At 38.8% G+C, this 25,515-nt stretch overlaps 1 protein-coding gene across 3 annotated transcripts in view; it reads left to right on the forward strand.

Moving 5' to 3' along the window:
- The window catches only part of FBXO11 (F-box protein 11), a 70,242-nt gene that overhangs the window by 37,782 nt on the left and 6,945 nt on the right, over positions 1-25,515 (forward strand). For 2 of the 3 annotated variants that reach the window (XM_015621786.2, XM_015621788.3), the window contains exons 4-14: positions 2,781-2,925; positions 4,157-4,286; positions 5,301-5,384; positions 5,473-5,605; positions 10,618-10,724; positions 10,817-10,928; positions 15,776-15,882; positions 15,969-16,106; positions 23,928-24,145; positions 24,457-24,542; positions 24,625-24,719. In XM_015621786.2, coding sequence (XP_015477272.1) covers positions 2,781-2,925; positions 4,157-4,286; positions 5,301-5,384; positions 5,473-5,605; positions 10,618-10,724; positions 10,817-10,928; positions 15,776-15,882; positions 15,969-16,106; positions 23,928-24,145; positions 24,457-24,542; positions 24,625-24,719 — 1,355 coding nt within the window. The remainder of the gene's footprint in view (positions 1-2,780; positions 2,926-4,156; positions 4,287-5,300; positions 5,385-5,472; positions 5,606-10,617; positions 10,725-10,816; positions 10,929-15,775; positions 15,883-15,968; positions 16,107-23,927; positions 24,146-24,456; positions 24,543-24,624; positions 24,720-25,515) is intronic. The other variant, XM_015621787.2, reaches the window with a different exon arrangement.

The following is a 25,515-nucleotide window of genomic DNA, read 5'->3' on the forward strand; positions in this document are numbered from 1 at the left end:
TTAAATCAATCACTGCTTAATTGAGCAGAAGGACAATTTAAATTAAATTGCTCACTTCTACAGGATTTTGAATAAAGCTGGGTAAGGATAGCAAACACCTGTAAAATCATCATCTTCATTTTGAAAACAGTGTCTAAGTTTCCAAGTAAATACATACAACTTGAAAAACTGCAGGGGCAAGAAGGTTAATTGAGGCTTTTAAATTTTTATTATTTTTATTTCAAGTGTTTTGACACTTTCTCAAAGTTAGTCCTTGTCACCTGCAGTAAGGAAGCACATCTGGATTTCAATTTTAATTTTGAAATCAAGCCTAGGGTGGAAAACAGGAGTGTGAACTTTGGAGCAGTGGGAAGGCACTATATTAGCAAGCTTCCTCATTCAATAAAATATTATTCAAGGTCCTAACATAGATAAAGGAAGAAAAAAACCTGCAGGTTGTTTATGGAACTGCTTAAATTGTATGCCTTAGGGATTTGTGTGTTAAAAGGAGAAGAGAGGCCATGGAAAACTTGGGAGGATTTACTGTTTTGCATCTGCAGTATAATGTTTCAGCTTTCAGTATGACAGTAGAAGACTACATCTAACTGGAAAGCTACCAGAAAAAAATTAATTCAGAAGCAATGTCCAATTACCCTGTGATGCATTTCAAGAGTAATTAGGACTGTAGAACGAACTGCACCTGCCTGTTTGACACAGGGAGGACTCTTTATGTCTCCAGCAGAAAAAAAAAAGCCTTTTTAAAAACCAGCATTGATAGTGCATGTAACATATTTTGGTGATGCCCAACCATGTTCCCCTTACATGCTGCTGTTAAGCTCTTCAGTCTTCAGGCTCCCCAAGTGTCTCTTGAGCAGAAGGCCTTTCTAGACTACTTGCATTTCCTAAGTTTTACCAATTTACTGGCTTCAGCCTGGCTCATAAGGTTTTGTTTTGGTTTGGTTTGTTTTTTTTTTCTTGAATAAAAATAATTTTGTAATCTGCCATTAATAATGCTGTTGCAGAGAACTGTCTTGGCCAACTTCTGGGCATTCATTCCTGTTTCTTCTGTTGTGTCCCATGCTAGCAATTCTGTAGCTTGTAATGGACTACAGCAAGGAGCTGATCATAAAAAATTTCTGGAGGAAGATAGGATACTGTGGGAGCAAATAGCTGTGGCCATGTGGAATGATGGCACTTGCCACTTTGGCACAGCATAGATTTTTGTTGGTTGAAGTGGCATGTGCCTATAGTTTATAGCTGTAAACTGTGATACTGTTGTGAGTTGTCAACTGCATAAATATCCCTCTGGTATCTGAGATGAAATTGGTATTCTGGAATCACTAAGGGGACATTCTTATGGTGGCACAATAAGGAACAGATTCAGGGAAGGTGCTGCAATCTCAGGTGTGTTTCAGAATCTCTACTACCTGGTCTGGTTAGAGATGTAAGCATGACACCCTGGAAAAACAGGTCTAATAGCTTCTGTCACAGTACACAGGTTCTGGTGATGTGGTCTGCAGACCCCAGTTTAAGGAGGGATAAAAAAGCCACAGTTTGGTGACTGCAGCTCCTGTCTTTTCCATCTTACAGCTGGAAATAACACATTTCTGTGTGCTGCCTTGCCCAGAGGAATCCTGGGGCTGTTTGTTTATTTTGTTTTGTTTATATGTGAAATCTCACATGGATTCTGTTTTTCAGAATGTTATTCCCTCATATTTAGTAGGGCATTTTTCTTAAGGTCACTTCAGGAAGCTTCTTGTAGTAGCCAAAATGACAATCCTGCTGCTCCTTAGGCTTAGATGTTCTAAGACAAAAACTAATGTGAGGGGCATTACATGGATATAATTGTGCTGTGAATTTAGCAGACACAAACTTTTAATTCCTTGCATATAGATCCTCTAAACTTTAGGGAGCTGCTCTGTGTGGTTGTGCCTTTAGGATCATTGAAAGGATCCTGAAGGCATTAGCCAAACAAGTGAACTTTGCAAGCAGAACACGCCTGCTTTGAGGATTCCTGCCCCAGGAGGGTCTGGTGAGAACACCAACTGCAGGCAGGGCATTCCCAAAGGAACTGTTGTGTGTGGAGTGTCCATGTGCCCACGAGCAGGGGTTTAACAAAGTGCACTCCTGTCTCCACACAATGACATGGGAATACAACTTTCTCCAGCCTCTCTGAAGAAATGCATCTGGCAAGACTACTTCTTCTGGTTTTGATTTTTCATTTTAAAAGGAAGAACATAAATGGGAGTAAGTGGAAGGAGGAGACTTGGGAATTATTGATGGCTCTTGGTTTCCTACATCCCAGATGTCCTCTTTCCCTAAAGTCTTCATCGTGGGAGAACAAGGAAGTCTTCCTAGTAGGTTTTCCAGACAGTGCCTATTTCTGATTAAATTCTTTTGTGTTTGAAAACATTTGCAGACATTTTGGCTTTGGGACTGCAGTATTATTATTGTATGGATAATGTGGGTTAATTGAACCACAATGAAGCTAATATAGCATTGAGAGGCCAGCATTTCTAGAACATGCACAGTAGCCTGCTTTGCATCTGCACTTGTTTGCAGAATGATTCCTCCAATAGAAAAGGTGAAATAAGAAGTTTGGAAAAGAGGATTTGAAATCTGTGACTTCTGTCAGATTTTTGCCTTTGGTTTTAGAAGAAACAAGCTTTAAAAAAAGGCTGCCTTGAGATAATTGGCATTTTAAATGGGAATCTTTCAAGTGACAAGTTGGTAATCTTTTGCAGTCAGAATTTGAGTTCACTAAGTACATCAATAACCTTTTATTGATTACTGTTTAATAGCAGCACCTGCAGAACAATATCTTCAGGAGAAGTTGCCAGATGAAGTGGTTCTAAAGATCTTCTCCTACCTGCTGGAGCAGGATCTCTGTAGAGCAGCTTGTGTGTGTAAACGCTTCAGTGAGCTGGCTAATGATCCAATTTTGTGGTAAGTGAAAAGCTATTCCTCATTATCTTGAGAAATACTAGATGTGCTGCTCAAGATGCCAGTACAATAGAAAAATTGAAGTGCTGGTTACAATTAGTTGAAGGAAAACCAGTTGTGTTTTATTATGTCCGGTTTAGTTAAGCATTATTTGTTACTTATGAATGTCTGATTATGTGTATTAAACAGTAAAACTTGATTCTCTAGTAACGTAGATACTAGTTAAACAATGCCTGTTTTAAAGAAATCAATTCCTTCAGCTGCTATTCCTTCTTCTCCCTTTAACCTTTTTCAGGCTACTCTGGGGATTGTGTTACTTCACACAGAAGGAACAAAACATTTCTTCAACTTAGATGCAAGCTTTGTCTAGTGTTACTGAAATGGGGTTTTTGTTTGAGTTTTGTTTAATGGTTGGATACTTGGGCCGTTTTCCCCGTATGAGTCTGCTCTAGCCCTGGCTTATTGAAAGTTTGAATAAATGGGAACTAAATTCGTAATTTTTTATAAGGGAAAAAAAACCCAACAGGTTTCTTAAGCTGCTTTGTTTCAAAAGTAAAGATTAAGACTAAAAGAAAAATAATAGAATACAACATCACAGAACTACACCTTTTTTCTGCCCTAAAGACAGCTTTGGGGATGCCTTGTCAGATGAATTACAACTTCTATGATTCAGTGTCATCCTGTAAGTCTGGGCTTAAAATCAGAAGGCTCAGACTGCAATTATTTGCATTCTGGCACTAATGAAAAGAATCCAACTGTTGTGTGCTGTTTTCTTCTTTTTAAACCACTGTAATTTGTTCACTGATGAACTTTTTTTGGAGTACAGTGCATCACTTGTTCTCAGTGAATGCATTTTTCAGTCTTTTTTTGACAAGGTGAGGAAGAGGTGGTGGCACGCTTGGTCTTCAGTTTTGTTATACTTCTGCTACTAGCTTTTGTAAGTGTTAAAGCAATGCTGTAGTTAATGTGCAGTTTGATTCACAAATAGTGTAACTGCTTAAGTTTCTTCGTGAAAACTTTTTTCTCTTGGATTGTAAAACACATAAAATTTTTTTGTCAGAAAAGCACAAAAGTCAATACAACAAAACATTTGGCTTTAAGTGGCAGGTACTGATCTTAGTCATAGTCACTGTCACCAGCAAATTCTGTTCAAAAAGCCCCCAGGTTTTAGCCTTTGGCTTTATATTAAAATGGAAGAGTAATCAGAAATGCGTTGATTTTCTTTTCTGCTCAGGAAAAGATTATATATGGAAGTATTTGAGTACACTCGTCCAATGATGCATCCTGAACCTGGTAAATTTTATCAGATTAATCCAGAAGAATATGAACATCCAAATCCCTGGAAAGAAAGCTTCCAGCAGCTGGTAACAGTTTTATTCATTTATATTCAAATTTATGGGTATTTATAAAAGTAAAAACACCAACTGCTGAAATGTTGCTGACAACAGTAATTATCTTGGGTTTAGACTTTAAGATCCTTGCGGTGTTGTGCAGTAGGGGGAATTCAGAAGTTATTTCCTCTTTTGAGGCACACTTCAGGGAGACAGCACATGGTAAAGTGGAATCCTTGAATATCCGGCTCTGCTGTGTTGGGCTTTGCATCACTGAAATTGTGTGTACAAGATTGTGAGTCTCAGACCATGACAATGTGAAAGATGCTGTTGTCATATCTTACTAAACCAATGTGTGTACCAGTTATCAGATTCGTGTGCATCTTCCTCTGGTGAACCAAACATTTATTGGTAATATCACTTGGGCTAAACAGTGCTTTACAGCTGGCCTGACTGGAGGTGAGCAAATCATCTTTAAGGAATGTGATTGTACCGCTAATCCAGAATTCCAAAGGTATTGAATGAATAGCTGGGCATGATACTAGGAAGACATAAGTAAGGCAAATAAACATCGAGTGTATCACACAATGCCATGTGTTATTGGTTAACGAATTTCTGAAGTGCATTGAGGAGAAATGCTTGATGTGGCATCTTTGTTTAGTATTCAGTCACTGGTGAAGCTATGGGATTTTCTTTTCCTCCTCATATAAATGCAGTTTTTGTGGCAGGCTGCTAGAGAACCAAGAGATGGAAGTAAGTACAATTCTTGTGGAATGTTTCAGGTGTATGAAGCTTTTTCTGTCAGTTTTGAGGCTTATGGCTATGCAAGTAGTTGGAGTCTTGGCTTGATCATTCCCTTAGGCTCAGATATTTTTTTGGTGTTGCCATTTCAGATTGTGTGCCTAGAGGTCAGTATATGGTGCTTACTTCCTGGGACAAACTGGTATCAGCAAATGGCTTGTTAATTAGGGAATTATTGTATCTCCTAGCAGTGCATTCAGGCCCACCTGTCTGTAAGCTTATAACAAACTCTCTTCCTTGTTTCAGTACAAAGGAGCACACGTAAAGCCAGGTTTTGCTGAACACTTCTACAGTAATCCTACAAGATACAAAGGAAGAGAAAATATGCTGGTATGTTTCTATAGCAGTTCTTAAAAATATTTATATACCTATATAAATGGAAATGGGCATTACTCTGAATTTGTTCCTTTCCTTCTAGTATTATGATACAATTGAGGATGCTCTTGGTGGAGTTCAAGAAGCTCATTTTGATGGACTTATCTTTGTTCACTCTGGTATATATACTGATGAATGGATATATATAGAATCTCCAATCACCATGATTGGTGCAGGTAAGTAAACTGGGAACATCACTGTCTCAAACTTGTGTTAATTACCACCTTAATTACCATGATGTGCAGGTGTATTAAATATCCAATATAAATGTCCATATTTCTTCATCTGCCTAGCAAATAAGTGTTTTTTGTACAAGTGTTGCTAACTCAAAAGTAGCTGATGCTTCGGACTGAAATGCTGTTGTCTGCTTGCTAGTTCTCAGAATAACTTATCTTGTTATTTCATTAAAAGAAAAAAAAATGGAATTTGCCAGAAAGCTTATTCAGTTACAGGACTACATTTGAAATTTTTACATTCATACATACATATATATATAAAACCCAGCTCCAGAGTAGCATCCAGCAGTGGGAACAAGCCCAAATTAGTATGTGTCCCATTTTCTTCAGTATCATAATTCCATCTTGAGGAAGGAAATGAGAGCATCCAGCAGAAAGATTCTGAGACTGGAGGTTCTTCCTCTGTTCTCTGCCAACTGTTCCTCTGAACTGGAACCTTTATGGAGAAGGAAATAAGACTTGGAGAATAGGAAAGGTTTAGGAAATTAATATCGTATACCAGGCTGCAAACTGTGGTACTTGTGGAGCTGCTTGCTTTTCCTGTAACTACTAGGAGCATGCTAATTCCCAGTGTTCCTACCAGCATGACAACTGGTAGGAATTCAGTATTACTGTCTGGTAGGGATTTTGGTTAAGGGGTCTCAGATCTCTTGCTCCTGTGGTGAACCAGAAGTGAATTACCTGCTGTTTGTGTTTTCTGAGAAGCTATCTCTCTGTGTGGGTTTGGTTTACTGGGTTGTGGGTTTTATTGAGGGTGGTGGGTTTGAGGTTTTTGTTTGTTTGTAGAGGGAGCAGGGGGTTTGTTTGTTTTGGTGGGTGTGTTTTGTACGTATATGCTATTTGTTTTGTGAAGTCTCTCTTTTCGGGTATTTATCTGTTCTCCATACCAACTGTTTTGTTCTTGAGTGAGACTGTTCTGGCACTTCTTGCCTGGGTTTTTCAGCCTTGGCAGGGAGAATGGTTTTGAGCAATGCAGTCAGATTGTTCCTGTGTTATTCTGAAAAATTGTCCCCACAGATCTGCAAGATGTGGCTGTGTTAGTATGTGAATTTGTCAGTTTGTGACTACATTTCTGGAGCTAACATTCTGAACATACCCTCTTACAGTGCTTTGGTCTGTGTTGTGGAGAGCTTTTGCAGCACAAACTGGATTCCTTTTGGATGAGACTAATTCAAGAGACATGTTCCTGGAACACTCTTACTGCCCTTCAGTAGCCAGTGTGTGTTCAGTCAGAGGGATCTGGCAAGGACTAGTGCAAAGTCAGTCTGTCCTCCCCTCCCTGTCCTGCAGCATGTGCTGGGGGTGGCTTATGGTTCCCTCTGTGGTACCACTCCTGTATTAGTGCTTGCTAAGGGAGATGTGGCCACAGACAAAAAACTCCGAACTTCTGTTTCACAAAAGAGAGTATGACAGTACAAAGAGGGCAGGTCATATTCATGAAGTGTTTAAAATGCAGAGAAACTGGATTAACACTGTCCTAAGATACAGAATTTCTTAGTCACTTCATGACACTTGAAATCTTTGATATCTGGGTAAACTTCTGCATGTTCTCTGTCTCCTTTTAAGTTTTGAAAAGCCATCTGCTTTCCCTTCCTCTGGAATTAACCTAAGTTGTTCAGAAAAACAATTATCTTAAGTACAGACCTTTAAAAGCCAGGGATCTTTATTGTGTATTTTTGTAATAGAATAGCCGTCTTGGGGAGCAAAACCTCCAAGAGGAATCCAGCAATGCTAGATGTATTTTTATTTCAGTTTTTGGCACTGCTGACTTCACTTCCTCAGACTTTCTCCACTGAATGGTGAGTGACATTGTAGAGAGAGTCAATTTTCATTTGACTGGAAAAGAAAACAAATTAAAGTGAACCACTAAGCCTTGGAGAACTACCTCTTCTCTGTTCAGTCTGGCATGCTTTTCAGAATGGTAGGATTAAGGCAGCACCAAATCTCTGCATTTCTACTCAAATTTCTTTAATAGTTTATTCTTCTGGCTTCAGAAGAAACACAGCATTATTACAAAGGCAGCTTAACATACCTTGAGCTTGCAAGAAGCTTCTGCTTGGTCACATCAACAAAATGTTCTTACAGAATAATGCCTGGTGTTCTGAGATTTTTGTTCTGTTTAATTTTGGGGTTATTTCTTCCCCTAAGTCTGAGGGAAGGAGTTGGTTCAGAAGGAAGGCTTTGGAAGTATTACTAGTACTGTGGCATATCTGAATTGCGAAGAAGGAGGCAAGAGGAGAGGTTCTATAAGGAAACAGTTGCATCTGGTTCAGCAGCCAGAAATACCTTTGAATTTTTAAAAATAATTCGATTCTCCAGGTTTGGAGAAGGGGGTGTGTTTGCTGCAGGAGTAGGAGCCTTCCATGGAATGCTCATCTCACTCAAGACACAAAATCTCCCAATTGCTGAGTTTCAGCAGTTGTACAGACATGTTGTGAGAATCTTGACTGAATGTGTATTTTCAGAGCTACAGCTTTCATTTTTTCCCTTTATTTTCCACTTGACTTAAGTAAGGTGAAAGTAGGTGAAAATGGATTATCAAAAGATCCTTCAGTCAAGAAAAAAATAATTAGTAAAACCAGTAAGAATATTTATTGGCATTTTAAGGGTGGAAAAATCTAAAATGGTAAGAAAAATATTGTAAATGCATATTTTTTTTACTTTAAAGTGCAAGAGTAGTTTCACGTGCCTGAGTTCTTTAAATACCCATTCTGCATCTTTGAATTTAAAGCTTTATTTTGGACTGGTTTAGACCTTTGTGGTTTATACCTTGTATAGACTGTAAGATCTAAAATACATCTGGTATCTGGTTTTTGCTTTGTACAATTGGGCAGGTTAGTTCACAGCTCCTGCAGAAGATAGTGATTTTTTGTCTTGTAATGCAGGGAAAAGTGAAATTGTTTTACTCCTTATGATAAATTAAATAATTCTGAGGCAATATTCAGTTAATTTGTATTTCTTTAGACAGTCCCTTACTATAGGTTTCTGTTCATTATTTCTAAATGGTCTATCCAGGTCCTTAAGCCGAGCATGAATTCTGATCCTGGGGAACATGACTCCCTTAGGTTCCAGCAAACTGACTTCCTGGGAGCTGTGTTTTGCTTGATTACAAAAGTAGTGGCCCTTTTCTTCCGTTTCCAATTCTAATACTGATTTCTTTATTCTGAAATGGTCTAAGCCAACAGCTGAAATAGAGATATTTCTCTGAATGATGATTTTGCGAAGATTCACTAGAATGTTGCAGAGAATTTCATTGGTGCATTTGGAATGAAACTAATGCCTAAGGAAGTCTTCACTATTTTCCTAGGGAGATCTAAGTGCAATGATCTTACTAACTGGCATGTTCCATAGTGGGTATTCTGGGACCTTCCTAACTCAGAAATTACTACTTGTTTAGGAACTCATGTGATGAGAGGAAGGTGTCCGTAGAGAACATGATCCAAGTGCTTTACAAACAATTCCATAAATCTCTGTTTAATAGTGTTCAGTGAAGTGCAGTTTTTCTGTGCCACCCTGAAAGTTCTGATACTGATTTATGGCTCTCATATCCTCCTAGGGGCTCTGTTTATTTCCTGGTTTGGTTCACCTGCAGTACTGTGGTGCTGTTCCTTTTCATGTACTGAAGTACATTGTTTATGCCACTGCATTTGCTCCACGGTGAATATATAGAAATGTTCCCAATCCACAGAAATCTGTTTCATGTGATGACACAACTCCTCATCAAAGCCTCTTTTAGTTGTTATCTAGTACTAAGTGAATAGTGGTGTAGAGGAGAGCCAGACTACCTTAAAATATTTGCAGCTCTGCAGTAATGAAAGCGGAGATTGGACTTCTAGATAGTGAGAACAAGCGGGATAATAATGTAAAGTGTTGCTTCATTCTGACTGACACCTTTCTGCCAGAGTGATAAAGAACAGGACACACCACTTGTCTGTACTAATGTCAACAGAGAACAGAAAAGGATGTGCTCATGAGGAATCCTGTGCGTAGGCTTTTCAATAAAATACAGAATTTAGGAGAAATATCTGTTCATGTTTGTGTTGAGTTGGGAACTGTTTAAAATGCTATCACAGGTAAATTATCTGCTGTAGTATGTGAAACTTCCACCTTTGTATTTGGTGTGTTGAGGGAAGGCTGCTTCTGGCTTGCATGTTTAATGTGCAGGTTTGAATCAGACAAATGATCTTGCTTGTGAATGAGCGTCATTGAATTTATTCCAGTGGGTGGCTGAGGTTAACTGGTGCTCCCTCTGCTGGCTTCTGCCATCCCAAGGTAAACATCACCTGCGTTTGGATTAAGGGTAAAGAATCCAGCCTAGCCTCACTGGTAACACAGGAAATCAAATGACACATTATGGCATTTTGCAAGTGAACCATTTTGTAACCTTCTGTACGTACTACCAATAGTATAATTCAATCTAATTCAGTAAGATTTGGGGTTTTTTTCATAAAGAATAATGAGGATACCAATTCAAAACTCTAAATCTGACATTTGAGAAGTGTGGGGAGGTCACTTGTAGGTCATGAGCAGGTTAGTAAATAGTGCTTCATGTCAGTGATGGAATGTATGTTTTTAGCATTAATAAAAGGGTTTGGAATACCAGAAGAAATTGTACTTGGAACAATACAAAATTGACTTTAGCCTGGTAGCCATGTTTAAGCTGTTGCTCAGTTCATTGTAAGTAGTAGTAAAAAGCTAGCTCTGTAAAAGAGGAGGTTTTTTCTCACAAGTACTAGATATTACTGAATTGGTGCCAGATTATCTTAGTTAAAGACTAGTTTCTTCATTGTCTTTGAAACTTCCTTTTTTAAGATCCTTTTGACAGGAAGACTGTTTATGTGCCAACAGTAGTGTTAATTTTCCTTTGCTGCTTTGAACAGAATTCTGTAAGTATTTTGAGGATTTTTTTTCCAGCGGCATAAACTAAGATTTCCTAATTGCTTTCTTTGCAGCACCTGGAAAAGTAGCAGATAAAGTTATAATAGAAAACACTAGAGATTCCACCTTCGTTTTTATGGAGGGTTCTGAAGATGCCTATGTTGGATATATGACAATCAGGGTAAGACTCTCACCCTTAAGCAGATCTTAAAAAAAGACTTATTTTAATGCCTGAGCAGTTAAATACAACATTTCTGTTCTCTTCCTTTTCAGTTCAACCCTGATGACAAATCTGCTCAGCACCACAATGCACACCACTGCTTAGAGATTACCGTGAACTGCAGTCCAATTATAGATCACTGTATTATTCGAAGTACTTGCACAGGTTAGTGGGTTTTTTATTGTTTGAAGAAACACAACAAATTGAGTATGATTACTATTGGCATATTTTTATTTTTTGATGCAGGTATTCAATACAGGTCTGCAAGCCTTAATTGCCTTGGAGCATCACTATTAGAGTGACTTTTTTGTGTCCAAAACACTCTGTGATAATGTGTACTTGGTGTTCTGTTAGAATCTGTTTGGACTCTTTGGGCAGTTGGTTTGAAATTGAGAAGTGACAATTAAATAAACATGCCTGGGTTTGGTGTACAGTTGTAGCCAGCAGGATGGGGCAGTTGAAGGGGTTACACATGGGACTTGTTCATTTGGTTTGTTGTGATATTCAGTGTTGGGATTGATGGCATTAAACAGTCACATGGTGTAACTGCTAAGCTCAGCTCACTTCTGAGTGGAATGATTTGACATGTTCAGAGGATGAGTAGTAGCTTTACAGGCAGAAGCCTTGAAAGACTCATTTCACCAGAGACAATGAGGAATTTACACCACCTGATTTGGGAAAAATCAGTAGTCTAGATAGTGTGGAAAGAAGGGGTCAGTGTCTGGAAGTGAGAAGCTGGATGGTAGTTTAGTCACTGGCAGGAAGACATGACAATTTGGAATCACTAGACACAGGACACGGCAGCTTGAACATCTTTGAGCACAGGCAGATGAAGTGGAGTGTCAGAAAGAAGACGTTCAGGAAGATTAAAATAGCGAGTCTTCGTGTGGAAATGGCCATATGAACTTCCCAAAGGTCAGCTAGGGACAGGGAGTGGATCTGTGCAGCAGGCTGTGCATGGAGGTTGCTCAGCTCAACATAAAGAACAAAGGTTTTCCAACTATATATAAAAAATACATTTTTCTGGTACTGCCTGTGAAGAATACTGCAGGGAACCATGATGAGAATGGTGGAAGGATTCCTGGTGGGTGCCTTCTAGAGGAAGATGAGCTTTCTTGAAGGTTTTGGGCTATAAAGTGCTGCATTTGGTCAAGGCAGTTCTGTGCTTTGCATCACCATCTCTTTTGAGACACATCAGCGAATACTTGGAAGTGTTAAAAATGACAAAAGAGGAGCAAAGGACAGTGAGCTGCTCAAATATATACAAAGAAAAGGTGTTTTGGAATATATCATATACCAATATTGGGGACCCTGACAGCCCATGAGAGGAATTAGATAAGACCTCATTCAGCTAGATTATTAAAACAGTTTGAAGAGCTGCGTGACTTCATTTTGAAACATGCTTATAGATAAGCTACTAGATCCTGATATTTTTGTGCAAGTTGTTTATGAAAATTTAGTTTTTTATGACCAGTTTCCATGTCTGAGAATGTTGAAGTTTTGCTCCCTCCAAGACTGTGGATTTCTGAATGTTTACTGTATTGAATTGTTGCTTCTCTTCTCCGAAACTAAAATTTCTGGTCAATTTTGGAGGCTATATGCAGGCTCTACTGTCATCACTTTAGTTACCAAGTTTTACTGGCTTTTTAATCCTACCAAGCCTTGCTATTACCTGCTCAGGAACTCCTGAGTTTGTGCAAAAAGGGAGGAAGAATGGCAGTCTGCCAGAAAAGGCATTTACTGTTTCCAGATAATTGACATCTCTGAAGTATTGTGACCATAGGCATTCGAAACCTCTTTCCTAAAAAATGCTTGATACCTTTTCTGTAGATGTCCAAGTTGTATTAAAGAATATTTCTACATTATGTCATATGTAAAGTTCTTAATGTATGTCATATATAAAGATGGGAGGTATATAGGTGCAAGTGAATTAAGCTGGAGGTTCCTGCTGCCAATCCAAAGCATCTTTTGAAATATTTTCAAATAAAGTTTAAATGGCAGGATCCTGAGTCTAGAGGTTCTGTTGCATCCGTTATCAAAGAAATCTGTGTAAGTCCTCACCTCAATGGATAATCATTACCATCAATGGATGGCAGTGATCCTTTTTTTTCAAATTTTAATATTGCTAAAGTGTGTGCAATCATTATATTCTAAGTAAACAAAATAAAGCTTAAACCAGTAGTACATGTGCTTTGTACTCCAAAAGGACCAATTTCAAACAATCAATACTTAAGTCCAGTGAAATGAGTCAGAATAAAGATTGCTTTCATTTAAATAAGCAAAATGTGATAGAGGTACGCTATTAGAACATCACACTGGGCTTCAAAAATCCATAACTCCTCAGTTTCACAAAAAGAGATAGAGGAAGGAGAATGAAAGAACAAGTTATTAACAGTTAATACAAATAGGAAATAAGGGATTGAAGGAAACTGGGGACCTCCCTCCAAAATAAAAACACGCAACTTTACTGCCACAAAGAACTTGATAAACAAGACAAGATGCAACATCTATATAAAAGAGACAGTGTTTGTGTCTTAATTTGGGGAACAAAGGGAGTTTTAGCAGTGATGCTGATCCATCATAGAATGGAAGAATTTGAATGGCGAAGTGTTGTGTAATTTTTGTTCCATATTTAATGAGAATAGGCAGGAATGATAAATGCCCTCATCCCCTAGAGGGATAATGAAACACGTTCCACTCTTGACAGTAACTGTGGATGAGGTTATACAGCTGTAAAAATAGACATTCTAAAATCATGCAGATTCAGAAAGAACTGGCCAAGAAATTCTCTGGCTTCCTATTGTGTATCAATGGTAACTTGAAACCTTGATGAGATGGTCTTTGTCCCTGGGGGAGGACAAGTCTTGCAGGGGCAAGACTACACAGGATGAAGTATGGCAGGAGTACTGTCTCTTGATCCTGGGTAGAATGATGAGGTATAAATGCAGGGGGTTTGTCAATCAAGAATTTAAAATGTATGATGAATCAAATGAGTATGTATTTGCAGAAAGTTACAATGGTTGCATTATACTGTTGGCATTTTGATTACTTTCTTTGACCAAAAGAAGGCAGCAGTCTCAGTATAGCTACACAGATCCTTGAAAAACGTTTGACATCAACACACAGTGCCTTAAAAATCAGAGTTCTACAGAATGCCCAGAACCTACACCAAATAAATGAAAAATAACTTTCAGGGTAACTGTAAGGGCTTCTTTTGGTGTTTATTTTGAAGATATCTAAAGAAATAAGATCCATATTAATGAGACCTGTAGACAACAAGGACTTTACTATAGAATATTACAGATACAATATGAATGTAGTATAACTACAATCTTAAAAATAACCAGGAGGATGGATTGCTATGACCTTCCTGGTAGGTGGACTGTCAAACACCACTCACATTAGTCTGCCAAAGTGCAAAACTGCACATGCAACTTGTTTTTGTTCCTATTTCTAAGTGCTAAACCCCTTTCCTGGAAAGCTAGGAAAGAGTCACTGTGGATAAACTACTAAATGTGAGCCCTCAGGTAGTCGAGTGGCCAAAAGAACTGATGCGATCCTTAGTTACACCTATGGGAATCCTGAGTCAAAGTAGAGAGACTGTGTTAACGCCTCTTCCTTGTCCTGCTTGAGAATAAACTGCTCTTTTCTGGTCTCCATAGCAACATGCTGGAAAATTTAGGAACTGTTCAATGAAAAGTCATATAAGGTAAAGCAGAAAACTTTGATTGTAGTGAAAAACACAGTGACTGCCATTTGCTACTTTATCAAGGAGGAAGCTGAAGAAACAAATTGCTTGCACTGAACATGTGTGTGCATTGGGTATGGCATACACTGGTATAAAGAGAACTGGATGCCAAAGCTGGAGGAATTCAGATGAGCAATTAAAGTGTAAATTAAAAGGACAATGGCCCTCTAGCCAGCTAACAGGCTTCATGCTGGTTTCTCAGTTGCTGGAAATCATTAAGTTATCAAAATTTAAATATGTTTCTACAAGATATGTGCTGAAGTTCCTGCTACTGGAGTTGAAGCAGGACTTAATTCAGGGAATTAGTATAGCCTGTATTATTCATAAGGTCAGACTAGACAATCAAAATAATTTCTTTAGGGATTAAAAAAAAATAAGCTCTCTCTAAATGAGTCTTTTAATTATTTAAGCATAATCTTTGTGGTGCTTTGCTAGAAGGATATATAAAAACTGACTAACAGAGCAGGTACTGTCTTTGTTGTTTGGTGATGTTTAATTGTGGGGAACGTGTGTTATATAGGCCAGGTTCCCTGAGATGAGCTCCTGCCTTTAAGAAATCACTGTTGATTTTAGAGGCTGTGGAATTTTGTGTTGTCACACTTCATGGAGTTCAGGGAATTGAGCTGATCTGCTGAAGTCCTGAGCAGTTTTGAGTCCTAGTTTCCTGGAAAATATTTATTTTCTGGGTTATGGTATGGTAGCTGAAATAATTCAAGGACTTTTGTAATTCAACTGGGAAGAGACCTGTTGGTTTCTGATGTTTATTCTGTACTCGAGACTGCATCTGTGTCCTGCTGAATATCGGGTAGGCAGTGTGTCTTTGTATGCTACAAAATTATTGTTTGGCCTCTTGAAAGTACTGAGTTGTGAAAATTTAAAGGGAAGCAAAACAAGGCAGTAATTAGCAGAGAATTTTGTTAGATTTCTGTTGCTTCTGCTGTGAACAGTCAGTATATGGTGGGCCTAACACGGGGAAATAAATGAGTGAAAATTTTCATAAGCATGAATTATTGTATAAACCATTGTCCTGGCAGCTGTTTAACCTTGGCAGGGTGATTCTAAAGCGACTCCCACCATGGTTTTTGCATCTGCAAAATGATGACATTAGTGTTTTTCTGCCAGTGGCTTGCAATGCTTTGGCTCTGTGCACACCAGATCTTTTTAAAATATCAGTTCACGCTAACTTTTTTTGTGAAAGCACTGCCAGACTATTTATAAATACACTATGCTTTGAAGCTATGGTAACTGTACTGTTTTCTTCCAGTTGGCTCTGCAGTATGTGTTAGTGGCCAGGGAGCTTGTCCTACTATTAAACACTGTAACATCAGCGACTGTGAAAATGTTGGACTTTATATTACAGACCACGCACAGGTAATTTTCCATATTAATTTCTTTACTTTGATAAAGTTGTTTACTGTTCTTGATTCCTGTCTTAATTTACTTTTTTTTTTCCTCAGGGAATATATGAGGACAATGAGATATCCAATAATGCGTTAGCAGGAATTTGGGTTAAAAACCATGGAAATCCCATTATCAGGCGGAATCACATTCACCACGGACGTGACGTTGGCGTTTTCACTTTTGACCACGGAATGGTAACATATATTTGATTACTTTCTTTGACCAAAAGAAGGCAGCAGTCCCAGTATAATATAGGTTTTTTTTGAAGAAAGAAATACACATTGTAGAACTGAAGTCTTCAAATTTTGCCTGTCATTGGAAAAATGTGTTTTAAAAATGTGCATTTGCTCATTAATATATACTTTAAAATATGCCTACTGTTGTTCTCTTGCCCTTAAGTGGGAGACTTCACCTTGAAGACAATTTTAGCTGAAAGATGTTTAAGCAAGCTTTTTGCAATTGATTGGCATTGTGTTACATTGTATTATGTTGCAGTGACAAAATACCTCTTGAAATAAGGTGTAAACTGTAGGCTTACATTTATACTTCATTCTTTTCCCTTTGAAATGGAACAAAAATAAGGTGCTAGATGGTTTAGAAATTAAAAAAACATGCTTGGTGGAGACTTAGCCTTATTTTAATGCTAAAACTGAAACAGTATGTACACCTTCTCTGGAAAGAAGAGGACTTCTGTAGCAGGGAATTAGTTGTGGAATTTAACACAGAATTTCTATCAGAATTCAGGCCTTCTTTCATAAATATGTTTATTTGTGTGGGGTGAAGCTCATCACTTCCAAGTACATGTACAGTAGTGAGAAATGACATTCATAGCCCCTGAAATAGAATAGATTTTTGTCACTGAAATAAAAGATGATTTGCTGATTTGTTTTAGGAAAATATTCTGTATGTCTAACAAAGAGTGCCAAATCATTGTTTTTCCTGATTGAATGGCAAATTCCCAATTCCCCATGCTCAGCTGGCAAAACAAGAAGTTTTCTTTTAGTCACTCTTAAAATGGCAGATCTCTAAGGATGCTTTCCATAGGGTGCAAAAGCTCTTGATCCCCAGGTGTGAGAAATCAGGAAAGGAAGGCAAGAGACCTGCTGGGTTGAGCAAGAAGGAAATGCACAGGCAGTGGTGACTTGGGAAGAGCCCAGGCACTGTCCAGTTGTGTAGGGATGGGGTCAGTAAGGCCAGGACATGGATGGAGCTGAACTTGGCAAGGCAAGGAATGGAAGGAAAGGCTTCTGGAGGTATGTCTTTCAGAAGAGGAATGGCAAAAAAAAACAGAACAACACATCACCCCACCCCCCTTCCATGAGCAACAGCAGTGACAAGAGATGAGGAGAAGGCTGAGTCACTCAACAACATTTTGTCTCAGTTTTTACTGGCAGTCTATCTTCCCACACCTCTTTAGGAGGAACCTTGCGGCAGGGACAGTGGGAGCAAAGGCACTCCCTGTAAGAGAAGATCCATGTTTGTGACTGCTTGAGGAGCCTGAATGTACAAAAGTCTATGGAACCCAGTGAGATGTTGGTCCCAAGCCATTCTCCATGACCTTTGAAAAGTCATCACAGTCCTTTCGAGTCCCTGGTGACTGGGAAGAGAGAAACATTGTGTCCATTTTGAATAGAGGGCAGAAAAGAGGACCCTGGCAGGTACCAACCTGTCAGCCTCACCTCTGTGCCTGGGAAGATCGTGGAACAGCTCCTCCTGGAAGCTGTGCTAAGGCTCATGGGGCACAGGGAGGTGACTGGGGACAGCCAGCACGGCTTCACCAAGGACAAGTCCTCCCTGACCAGCTCAGTGACCTTCTGTAATGGAATGACTGCATCAGTGGAGAAAGGAAGGGCTATGGATGTCTTTTAAGTGGACTCTTGTAAGGCCTTGACACATTCCCCTACAACATCCTTTTCTCTAAATGGAAAAGATGTGGGTTCAATGGATAGACTGTTTAGTGGATGAGGAATTGTTTGCATCCAGGGGGTAGATGCCAGTGGCTAAATCATCTCTTTCTGTGGTCTGTACTGTACCATTCATCAGTGATACAGACAGTGGGATCAAGTGCACCCTCAACAAGTTCTAACCCAGACCTGTTCAGGTTTTTGATGAGAGTTGGCAGATGGGAAATAGCATTAACATGAAAACCACTGTGGATAGAATCTTGCAAGGCGTTTTTCATTTTTTCACCCTCCCCAGGTGCTGGGGAGGCAGAGATAAAGGATCAATGTTGTGCTAGTAATAGCTGTTGGATTTGTAGTTTTCTGGTTTCAGTAGAAGGCAAACAGGGCTGCTGTTTTTGCTGCCAGCATAAAATCTTGCCAGTAGAAGGTGAAACTTGGTGGATTCTGTGGGTAGGTGCCTCTTCTCCGCTTCTATAGTTACATCCTGAGGACTGTACTTGTTCTGTGTTGGGCAAGATTGCACCAGCTGAGAATGCCCTGCTGGCAGCCCTCTTGTGATGGATGGTTTTACATCATTTTCTGTTCTCTAGAGATGATGTTGTTTGGCTGGTTTGCAAGGAGTGGTGGCAGATGTCTTTGGTTTATATTATCTCATTGTTTGGACTGCATTAAGCAGTGTTAACATACTGTACAAGCACTTCTAATCTGCTTCAGTGGATACATATATCTGTACATCCCTTCAATACTTAAACAGGCTTGGAAACATGGGATGAAGTGATTTCAGCTATAGAAAAACTGGTAAAGGGAAGTGCTTTAGCAACTCCTGCAGGGGAGGTGTCTGTGTGTAGGCTCGAGGGTTAATTGGAAAGTCTGGGTAGGAGCTGCTTCTTGTTTAAATACTGAAGTATAAATATTAAATACATGAGTATTGAAACATTAAAAAAATTAAAAAGCCAGGCTGAATTCACTTGATTAATTTTAAATAAAAATGTATTTGATCTTTTTTCTTACCGATGAAATGCCTGTTTCAGAGCTGTGATCAGTGTGGTATCACAAGCAAAATGGAATGGAAATAAATGTTTCTCTTTTGTTTAAGGGAAACAGTAGCACATGAAAGAGAATGAATAATATTTATCTCAACTGCAAATATTATTGAAATATTTCATAGTCATAAACTCCTTTGAAAGATTCAGCCCCCCCCCCCCCATGTCTCACAGTCTAGCAACACCTTCTACATTTGCATCATGTGTAGTGATAGAGTCAATGAAATTACATCATTGGCAATACTTATATCCTCGTTAACTGACAAAGTGACATGGTATCCTTCAGATACAAGTCCTATATTCCTAAAAAAAATAATGGAATTTGTATTTTTGCTTCTCTCACTTCTCTTCTGATATTTTCTGGGGTTTTTTTATTGCTTGGAACTGTGAAGTGAGATAAGTGCATTCCAGTGCTGAATTCTTACCCTACACGTTTTTTTCCCGTGGGTTTCTGTGCTGGAGTGCTGTCTCCAAAAGGTTCAAGAGTGCTTTGTTTTTCAGTTTCATGTTCTCAGACTGTTCTTTGTGTTTTGATACTTGTAGAAACTCAACCTCTTATTTCTAAACTGGCAGTATCCTGACATTTGTCTTAGTGCTGTGACAAATACACAACAAGCTGGCATTAAAAATGCAGTGTGGCATTGACAGCCGTGGGTTCCTTATCCTGACCACTCAGGTGCCTGAGATAAGTTACCAGACATCTGTCATAAATTGTATTTTGAAGTTGCATGCAAACAACAGAGAAGTTCCAATTAAATGTAAGAATAAACATAATTTTACAGTTTAAAGCTGAGCTCTAGGCAAAACAGTTCTCATTGTCCCCAAATGAGAAGCTTGGGGGGTTTCTTTCTGATGAAATAAAAGTGTAGCAGCATGGGTCTAAGTTGATCTAAGGGTCTAAGGCTGATCATGCCTTGTTTATGTCTCTGTCTTCTAAATACTACAAATCAGATCATTTAAAAAATATATATATATAAAGTCCAAAAAAAAAATTAAGCATATGCCAGATTCTATACAGACTACATTAAAAATTCAATTTGCCTTTTGCTGTGCATAAAAATAAAGGGTTTGTTTTGCATCTTGGATGTTATTTTCTTTGTGTTGCATTTGAATATTCATAAAAGGCACTAACTCCCAAATAAGGACCCTTCCAAGGTTTGGAAGGTAAATTTTTTGTAAGAATAGGCAGTTACTCTTTTTCTGTATTTGTTTCCTGTTGTCCTTTTTATAATTTTTTTTCTTTCTTTCCCCTACCCTATTGGGAATACCAGAGTCAATAAATATTTGGGAAATGTTAATTCTTACAAAAGTATATCTTTTCTCTTTTAATACATATGCTGTTCAAACTAATATGAAATGCCTCTGTGTTTCTGTAACGTTGTAATCTTCGAAACAGAGAAAAAAAAGCACCCTTTTAGAAATAAAGGGCAGAGAAATCTGAGAAGAAAAGCAGCAACAAAATCTCATCAGTTAAAGGTTTTAACTCTAAAGCATTTCAAAGCTGTGTTTGTTAGATTAGACAACATGCAGAAAGAAAAAAAAAATCCAAGTTCAATTACTGAATCAGTCTTGATGTAAAAAGTTCTCTGAGTTTTTCCAGCTGTGCAGGATCACATCTTTTTCTGAACAGAGTGTGCCAGGTGGGGACATCAGCATTATCATTGTTATGATGTTTGTTTCCGATTCCTTTACCTTCTCAGATCTTACCAGGCTGCAGAAGTGTTCTTGCCCACGCATGCTGTCAGTGTAGCTGTCATTTTGTGGCCACAGCTAATGCTCTGCCTGGGATTGTAAATGAATTTGATATACAGAGCCACTTCGTAATATTTAGGGTTTTTAGAAAGCTGCTTGGTAGTTTTGTGTAAGATTGTAATACTTTTTCCACATGCATGCTTTATTTCTTCTTATTAATCATAAAGACCTCTTTTTCCTTAGCAATCCTGGCACTGTCTGGTGCTGTCCCCTCCAGGTTCTTCTTCTGTTAGCTGTGAAATTATTACCAGAAACTCCACAAAGCCCAAGTCAAACACCCAGCACACTTGAAAACCATTCTTAGAAGGAGGTGGAGGCAATTTAAGGCTTGCAGTCCCTCTGTGCAGAGGAGGGGTATTGACCTGCCTGACCTCAATAGCTGCCTGGCAGAGTCTCCCTGAAGGATCTGGCCTTGAGCTGCCCAACAGCTGGACAGAGCATAAGGGTTGGGCAGCTCCAGTGTGCTGAGTGGAGCAGCTGTGTCTGATGGTGGTAACTTGTAGCTGGAGCTGGCAGTGAGCTTGGTGTTAGCAGTGTTGGTGGTCCCTGTGGATAATGGGAACTCCATACTAACTTCCCAGAGACAAAATGTTGTCTGAAGCCCTGTGTGATTTTTTGGGATCTGCAAGTTCATCACCAGACTCTTTGACAGGCTGTAGTTCAGAGGCACAATAATGCCTCTGGTGGCTGAAAAGATACCAAGGGATTGCTTGGAGGCATCTTAAACACTGGAATCAGTATTAGTCCTTTCTAGGGGGTGAATTTGGGCCAAAAAAGTTGCTGGTGTCAACAGAGAATGTTGTAGGAAACAAAGGCATAGGAAGTATGGAATGAGTTGGTTGCTCAGAACGATGGAAATGCATGCATTTCTGACAAACAGCAGCTCTCTTGGTCTTGCTGACTAGAGTTTAACAGTGATGCACACATGTGATGGTCAGACTTGGTCTCAACAGTTGCAGAAATCCACTGGGTTTAACTGCATCTACTCAAAGCCAGCCCTTTAGCTTAAGCTGACTCTGATTAAGGTGGACTGGGCTCTTTAATGCAGTTTCTCTTCATGGATACTGAATGTTACATGATCTTACTCAGCAGAAAGCCTTGACTTTCTAACCCACTAGTCAGGCTTATAGAGGAATCTGAAATACAGATTTCTTTTGTTTTATTCTCCTCCTTTGGAGGAACGTTTCCTTCACAGAGGCTTACAGCAGCTCAACATTTTTCAAGTTAAATACTGGTGCATGCTGAAGCTTGTGGAGATCCTGCAGGCCACATGTGAAAGGCTCTGTTTGTTTGCAGCTTCTACCTGGAATCCAAAATGACTGTGATGAAGCACACCTGAAATACCCCTTTCCTTTCATCAGGGTGCTGTAGTCAAAAACATATTTGGCACTTGGAGAATAACGTGTGAAGTAATTAAAAATATGTCAGATCATGTTTAGTAATATTTTAATTTAAATTGTATATTCCATCAGGAGAATCAAGCTTGCCTTTATATACCAAATTAACATTTTAGGTGAGTTTCTCTGAGGTCTTAATTTTAAGTGAAAATTAGGGAAAAGAAGTTATTGCTTTCAGGATAAGTCAAAAGACTGCCTATTGGCATGAAGGCATATTTCTGAGGAGATCTTTGGATTCCCATGTCTGTTAGTGTGTAGCTTCCTGGAGAACTCTTGACTGAAACCATCTTGACTCACTTAGGATTGGATTTCTTCAAAGTTCTTGAAAAAAACTACAGAAAGTAGGCGTCTTCCATTTGACATTACCAAGAGGAGTCTGAGGAGCCAAGCTGTGCACATGGATAATACTTTTTTGCAGAATCTTTAATCCATGCACTGCCTTTCCTGACTGCAGTCCTCAGAGTAGGGATAAGAGTATGCTGTCTGGATTTCCATGTTAAACTGGATGTATTTCTGATTTTCTTGTAGTCAGTGCTTGATGGAGTCCCATAGGAATTCACAGCACAGTGAAAACAGGGTGCTGACTGCCTAGGTTGGCACTAAATGGAGCAATTTCCACATGATAGGTAGTAGAAACTCCAGGCCTGAAGCATTCCTGGTAGCAGATCATGTAAGCATGGAATCCAGTTACTTTGAGTGGTAGCAGTAATTGTGGGGGGTTTTTTGTTGAGTTTTTTGTGGTTTGTTTGTTTTTGGTTTTTTAGTGCACAAGTATAACAAGTCTCATGATGAGCAGGTCTAAGTAACTAACTTAGGTGGCTACAGGAAAAATGGTTGCCTGCTGGAGAGAGTCTTGGAGCTTTCAGGAGCTTGCTTGTAAGCAATCCACAAATTGCAGCACATCCCTTGGTAGTTGTTTACCATCTCCAATAAGAGATGCTTCCTGTCTTTCAGTTCAGTTTCTGTTTTTCTAGTTGGGCAAAAGAGGTATGAAATACCATTAAAGTTCACCTTAAGAATAGGTTGAATTTGACTATTAAAATGTTCTAGGACCACATCAGGAGAATGCTGTGCAAGAACTGACAGTTACTTAGCAAAGCCCTGGAAGTAGAATTGGAGAAATCATCAGGCAGGAAACAATTATATTGCCAGATGAACTTCCAGGTGGGCCAGTTCATGGTGCTGTTCTTTGGTTGGCATGGAAGGAGCGTGCCTGGGATGGCTTTGTGCAGTGGCCTTTTTTTTCCTGTGCCCATAGCAATGTTTATAATGCTCTTGTTCAAATACAGTTGTGGTGTAGGTCTGTCGCTACTGTCACAGAGTCTCAGTGTATACCATTTTAAAAAAGGGAAAAAGGAACAATTTGTACCACTTGGCCACTCAGACCAATCCAACCCTGGAAAAATTACTGAATTCCCACATTCGTATTACTTGTTTTGATCAGTTGTTTCAAAGAAATTTAGCACACTTCTTCCTAAAGAAATCATATTTTTTGGCCAAATGTATATAGAGTTCCTGGTCTGAAAACAAGCAGGTAGTCTTCTCCATAGCACTGTCCTTTCTGTGTTGGGCCTGTGGAATTATGGCCTTTGAAAGGAGTCTGATCCTTAGGAGCTGCTGAAGAAACCTGATACTGAGTCCTATTCAATGTGCTATATCTAGAGTTGCCATTTTTTCTTGGTATTCCGTGAGTAGTCATAAATAGCAATGCAAACACAGTATCTTTGAAACAGTATTTTATTTTTGGAAAAATGAAATTATGTATTTGTTTTAATAAGCTATGTAAGTACTTACATGTTGTCAATTTTGGTACTGTTCCCTTTTAAATGAGGATTGAATTTAAAAGCAAGGGGAGAGGAGGGAATAACCTTCATTTTAAAAAGGACTTTTACAGGATACTGCATGTTTTATATTTTAAGGGTTATTTTGAAAGCTGCAACATCCATAGAAACAGGATAGCAGGCTTTGAAGTGAAAGCATATGCCAACCCAACAGTTGTGCGGTGTGAAATCCATCACGGCCAGACTGGAGGAATCTATGTGCATGAAAAAGGAAGAGGACAATTCATAGAGAACAAAATCTATGCAAACAATTTTGCAGGTGTTTGGATTACCTCAAACAGTGACCCAACAATAAGGTATTGTTTTCCTTATTATTATTTTACTATGTAGAAGAAGAGGATTTGGTGGGGATGGGATAGGTGCACTTTAATTTAATTTAATTATGAGGAGCTGTAAATGCTCCTGTATACGTAGAAATAAAATTGCTTTGTTCAGTTGAACTGCATTTTTAATTTATGTGTGCACTTAGAGGTAAGTCTTTCTCAAAGCAACAGAACATAAGTTCTTTATTTTAAATCTGAATGGGGTACAGGCCTGGCCACTGCATACATATGTGATACTGTACAGTGTATTCTAATAACTTCATAATGTTGATTTTTTTTCCTAGGGGCAATGCAATTTTTAATGGAAATCAAGGTGGTGTTTATATCTTTGGTGATGGAAGAGGCCTTATTGAAGGAAATGACATTTATGGTAAGCTGATTTTCTTGCTGCATATTGATTTTTTGAGAAAAATGAATGTGGAAGTTGTATTAAATAACACTTTTGTTGACAGGTAATGCATTAGCAGGAATACAGATTCGAACAAACAGCTGTCCCATCGTTCGACACAACAAGATTCACGATGGTCAACATGGAGGAATTTATGTAGTAAGTGCAGCCTAGGACTTAGGGCCTAGGCACAGACTTGTGTTCAGTTTTACAAATGTTGGGGAAAATGTACCCTATGTGAAATGTTTGTGCTTAAAATACTTGAGCTGCTTATTTTATAAACCACGTTCATGATAACCAACTGAAGCTGGTGCTACTGTTTAAAAGATGAAGGCTTTTATGAATGCCACTAAATTATTCCTATTACAGAGTAAAATATTTAAAATGGGATAGATTACAGAATTTTATTGTTGCTTGGTTGAAAGCTTTTTGAAGTCTTAGTTTTTGTAGTAGTATGTCATAATTTAAAAAAAAAAAAAAAACCTGTTCAGCTCTTTTGCAGTGTAATGTGTTTACCAGTAACCTCAGATATTTTTATTTTTTTTTACTGCCTTCAGGATGATAGAAATTGCAATTGTTGTACTGAAAAAGTGGAAAATAAAGCACAATTCCCAACGTGTGCAAGGGCTCTGCTAACTGAACTGAAAGAGCTGTCAGGTTCCCTTAAGCAATACCAGATTTTCAGAAATATGTCTGTCTTTCTGCCAAAGGTTATCTAAGGTCCAGCTAATACTGCAAGTGTGCAGCTTCATCTCTTCATTGAGTAAATTTAACCAGAACAGCTTCTTCCCCTGACTGAGAAAATGGTTATTTGACCTCTGAGCCCAGACATGTGGTGGGGATGGTGACCTTCAGAGCCATGCCAGCTTTTTGTCTTTCTGGGGGACACAGCTGGGTGTAGGTTTAAGAACCACGAGCCAGGGCTTTCATGTGAGTGCACAGCACTGGGGAGGCA

The sequence above is a fragment of the Parus major genome, chromosome 3 (assembly GCF_001522545.3).
Source record: "Parus major isolate Abel chromosome 3, Parus_major1.1, whole genome shotgun sequence".
Classification (NCBI taxonomy): Eukaryota; Metazoa; Chordata; class Aves; order Passeriformes; family Paridae; genus Parus; species Parus major.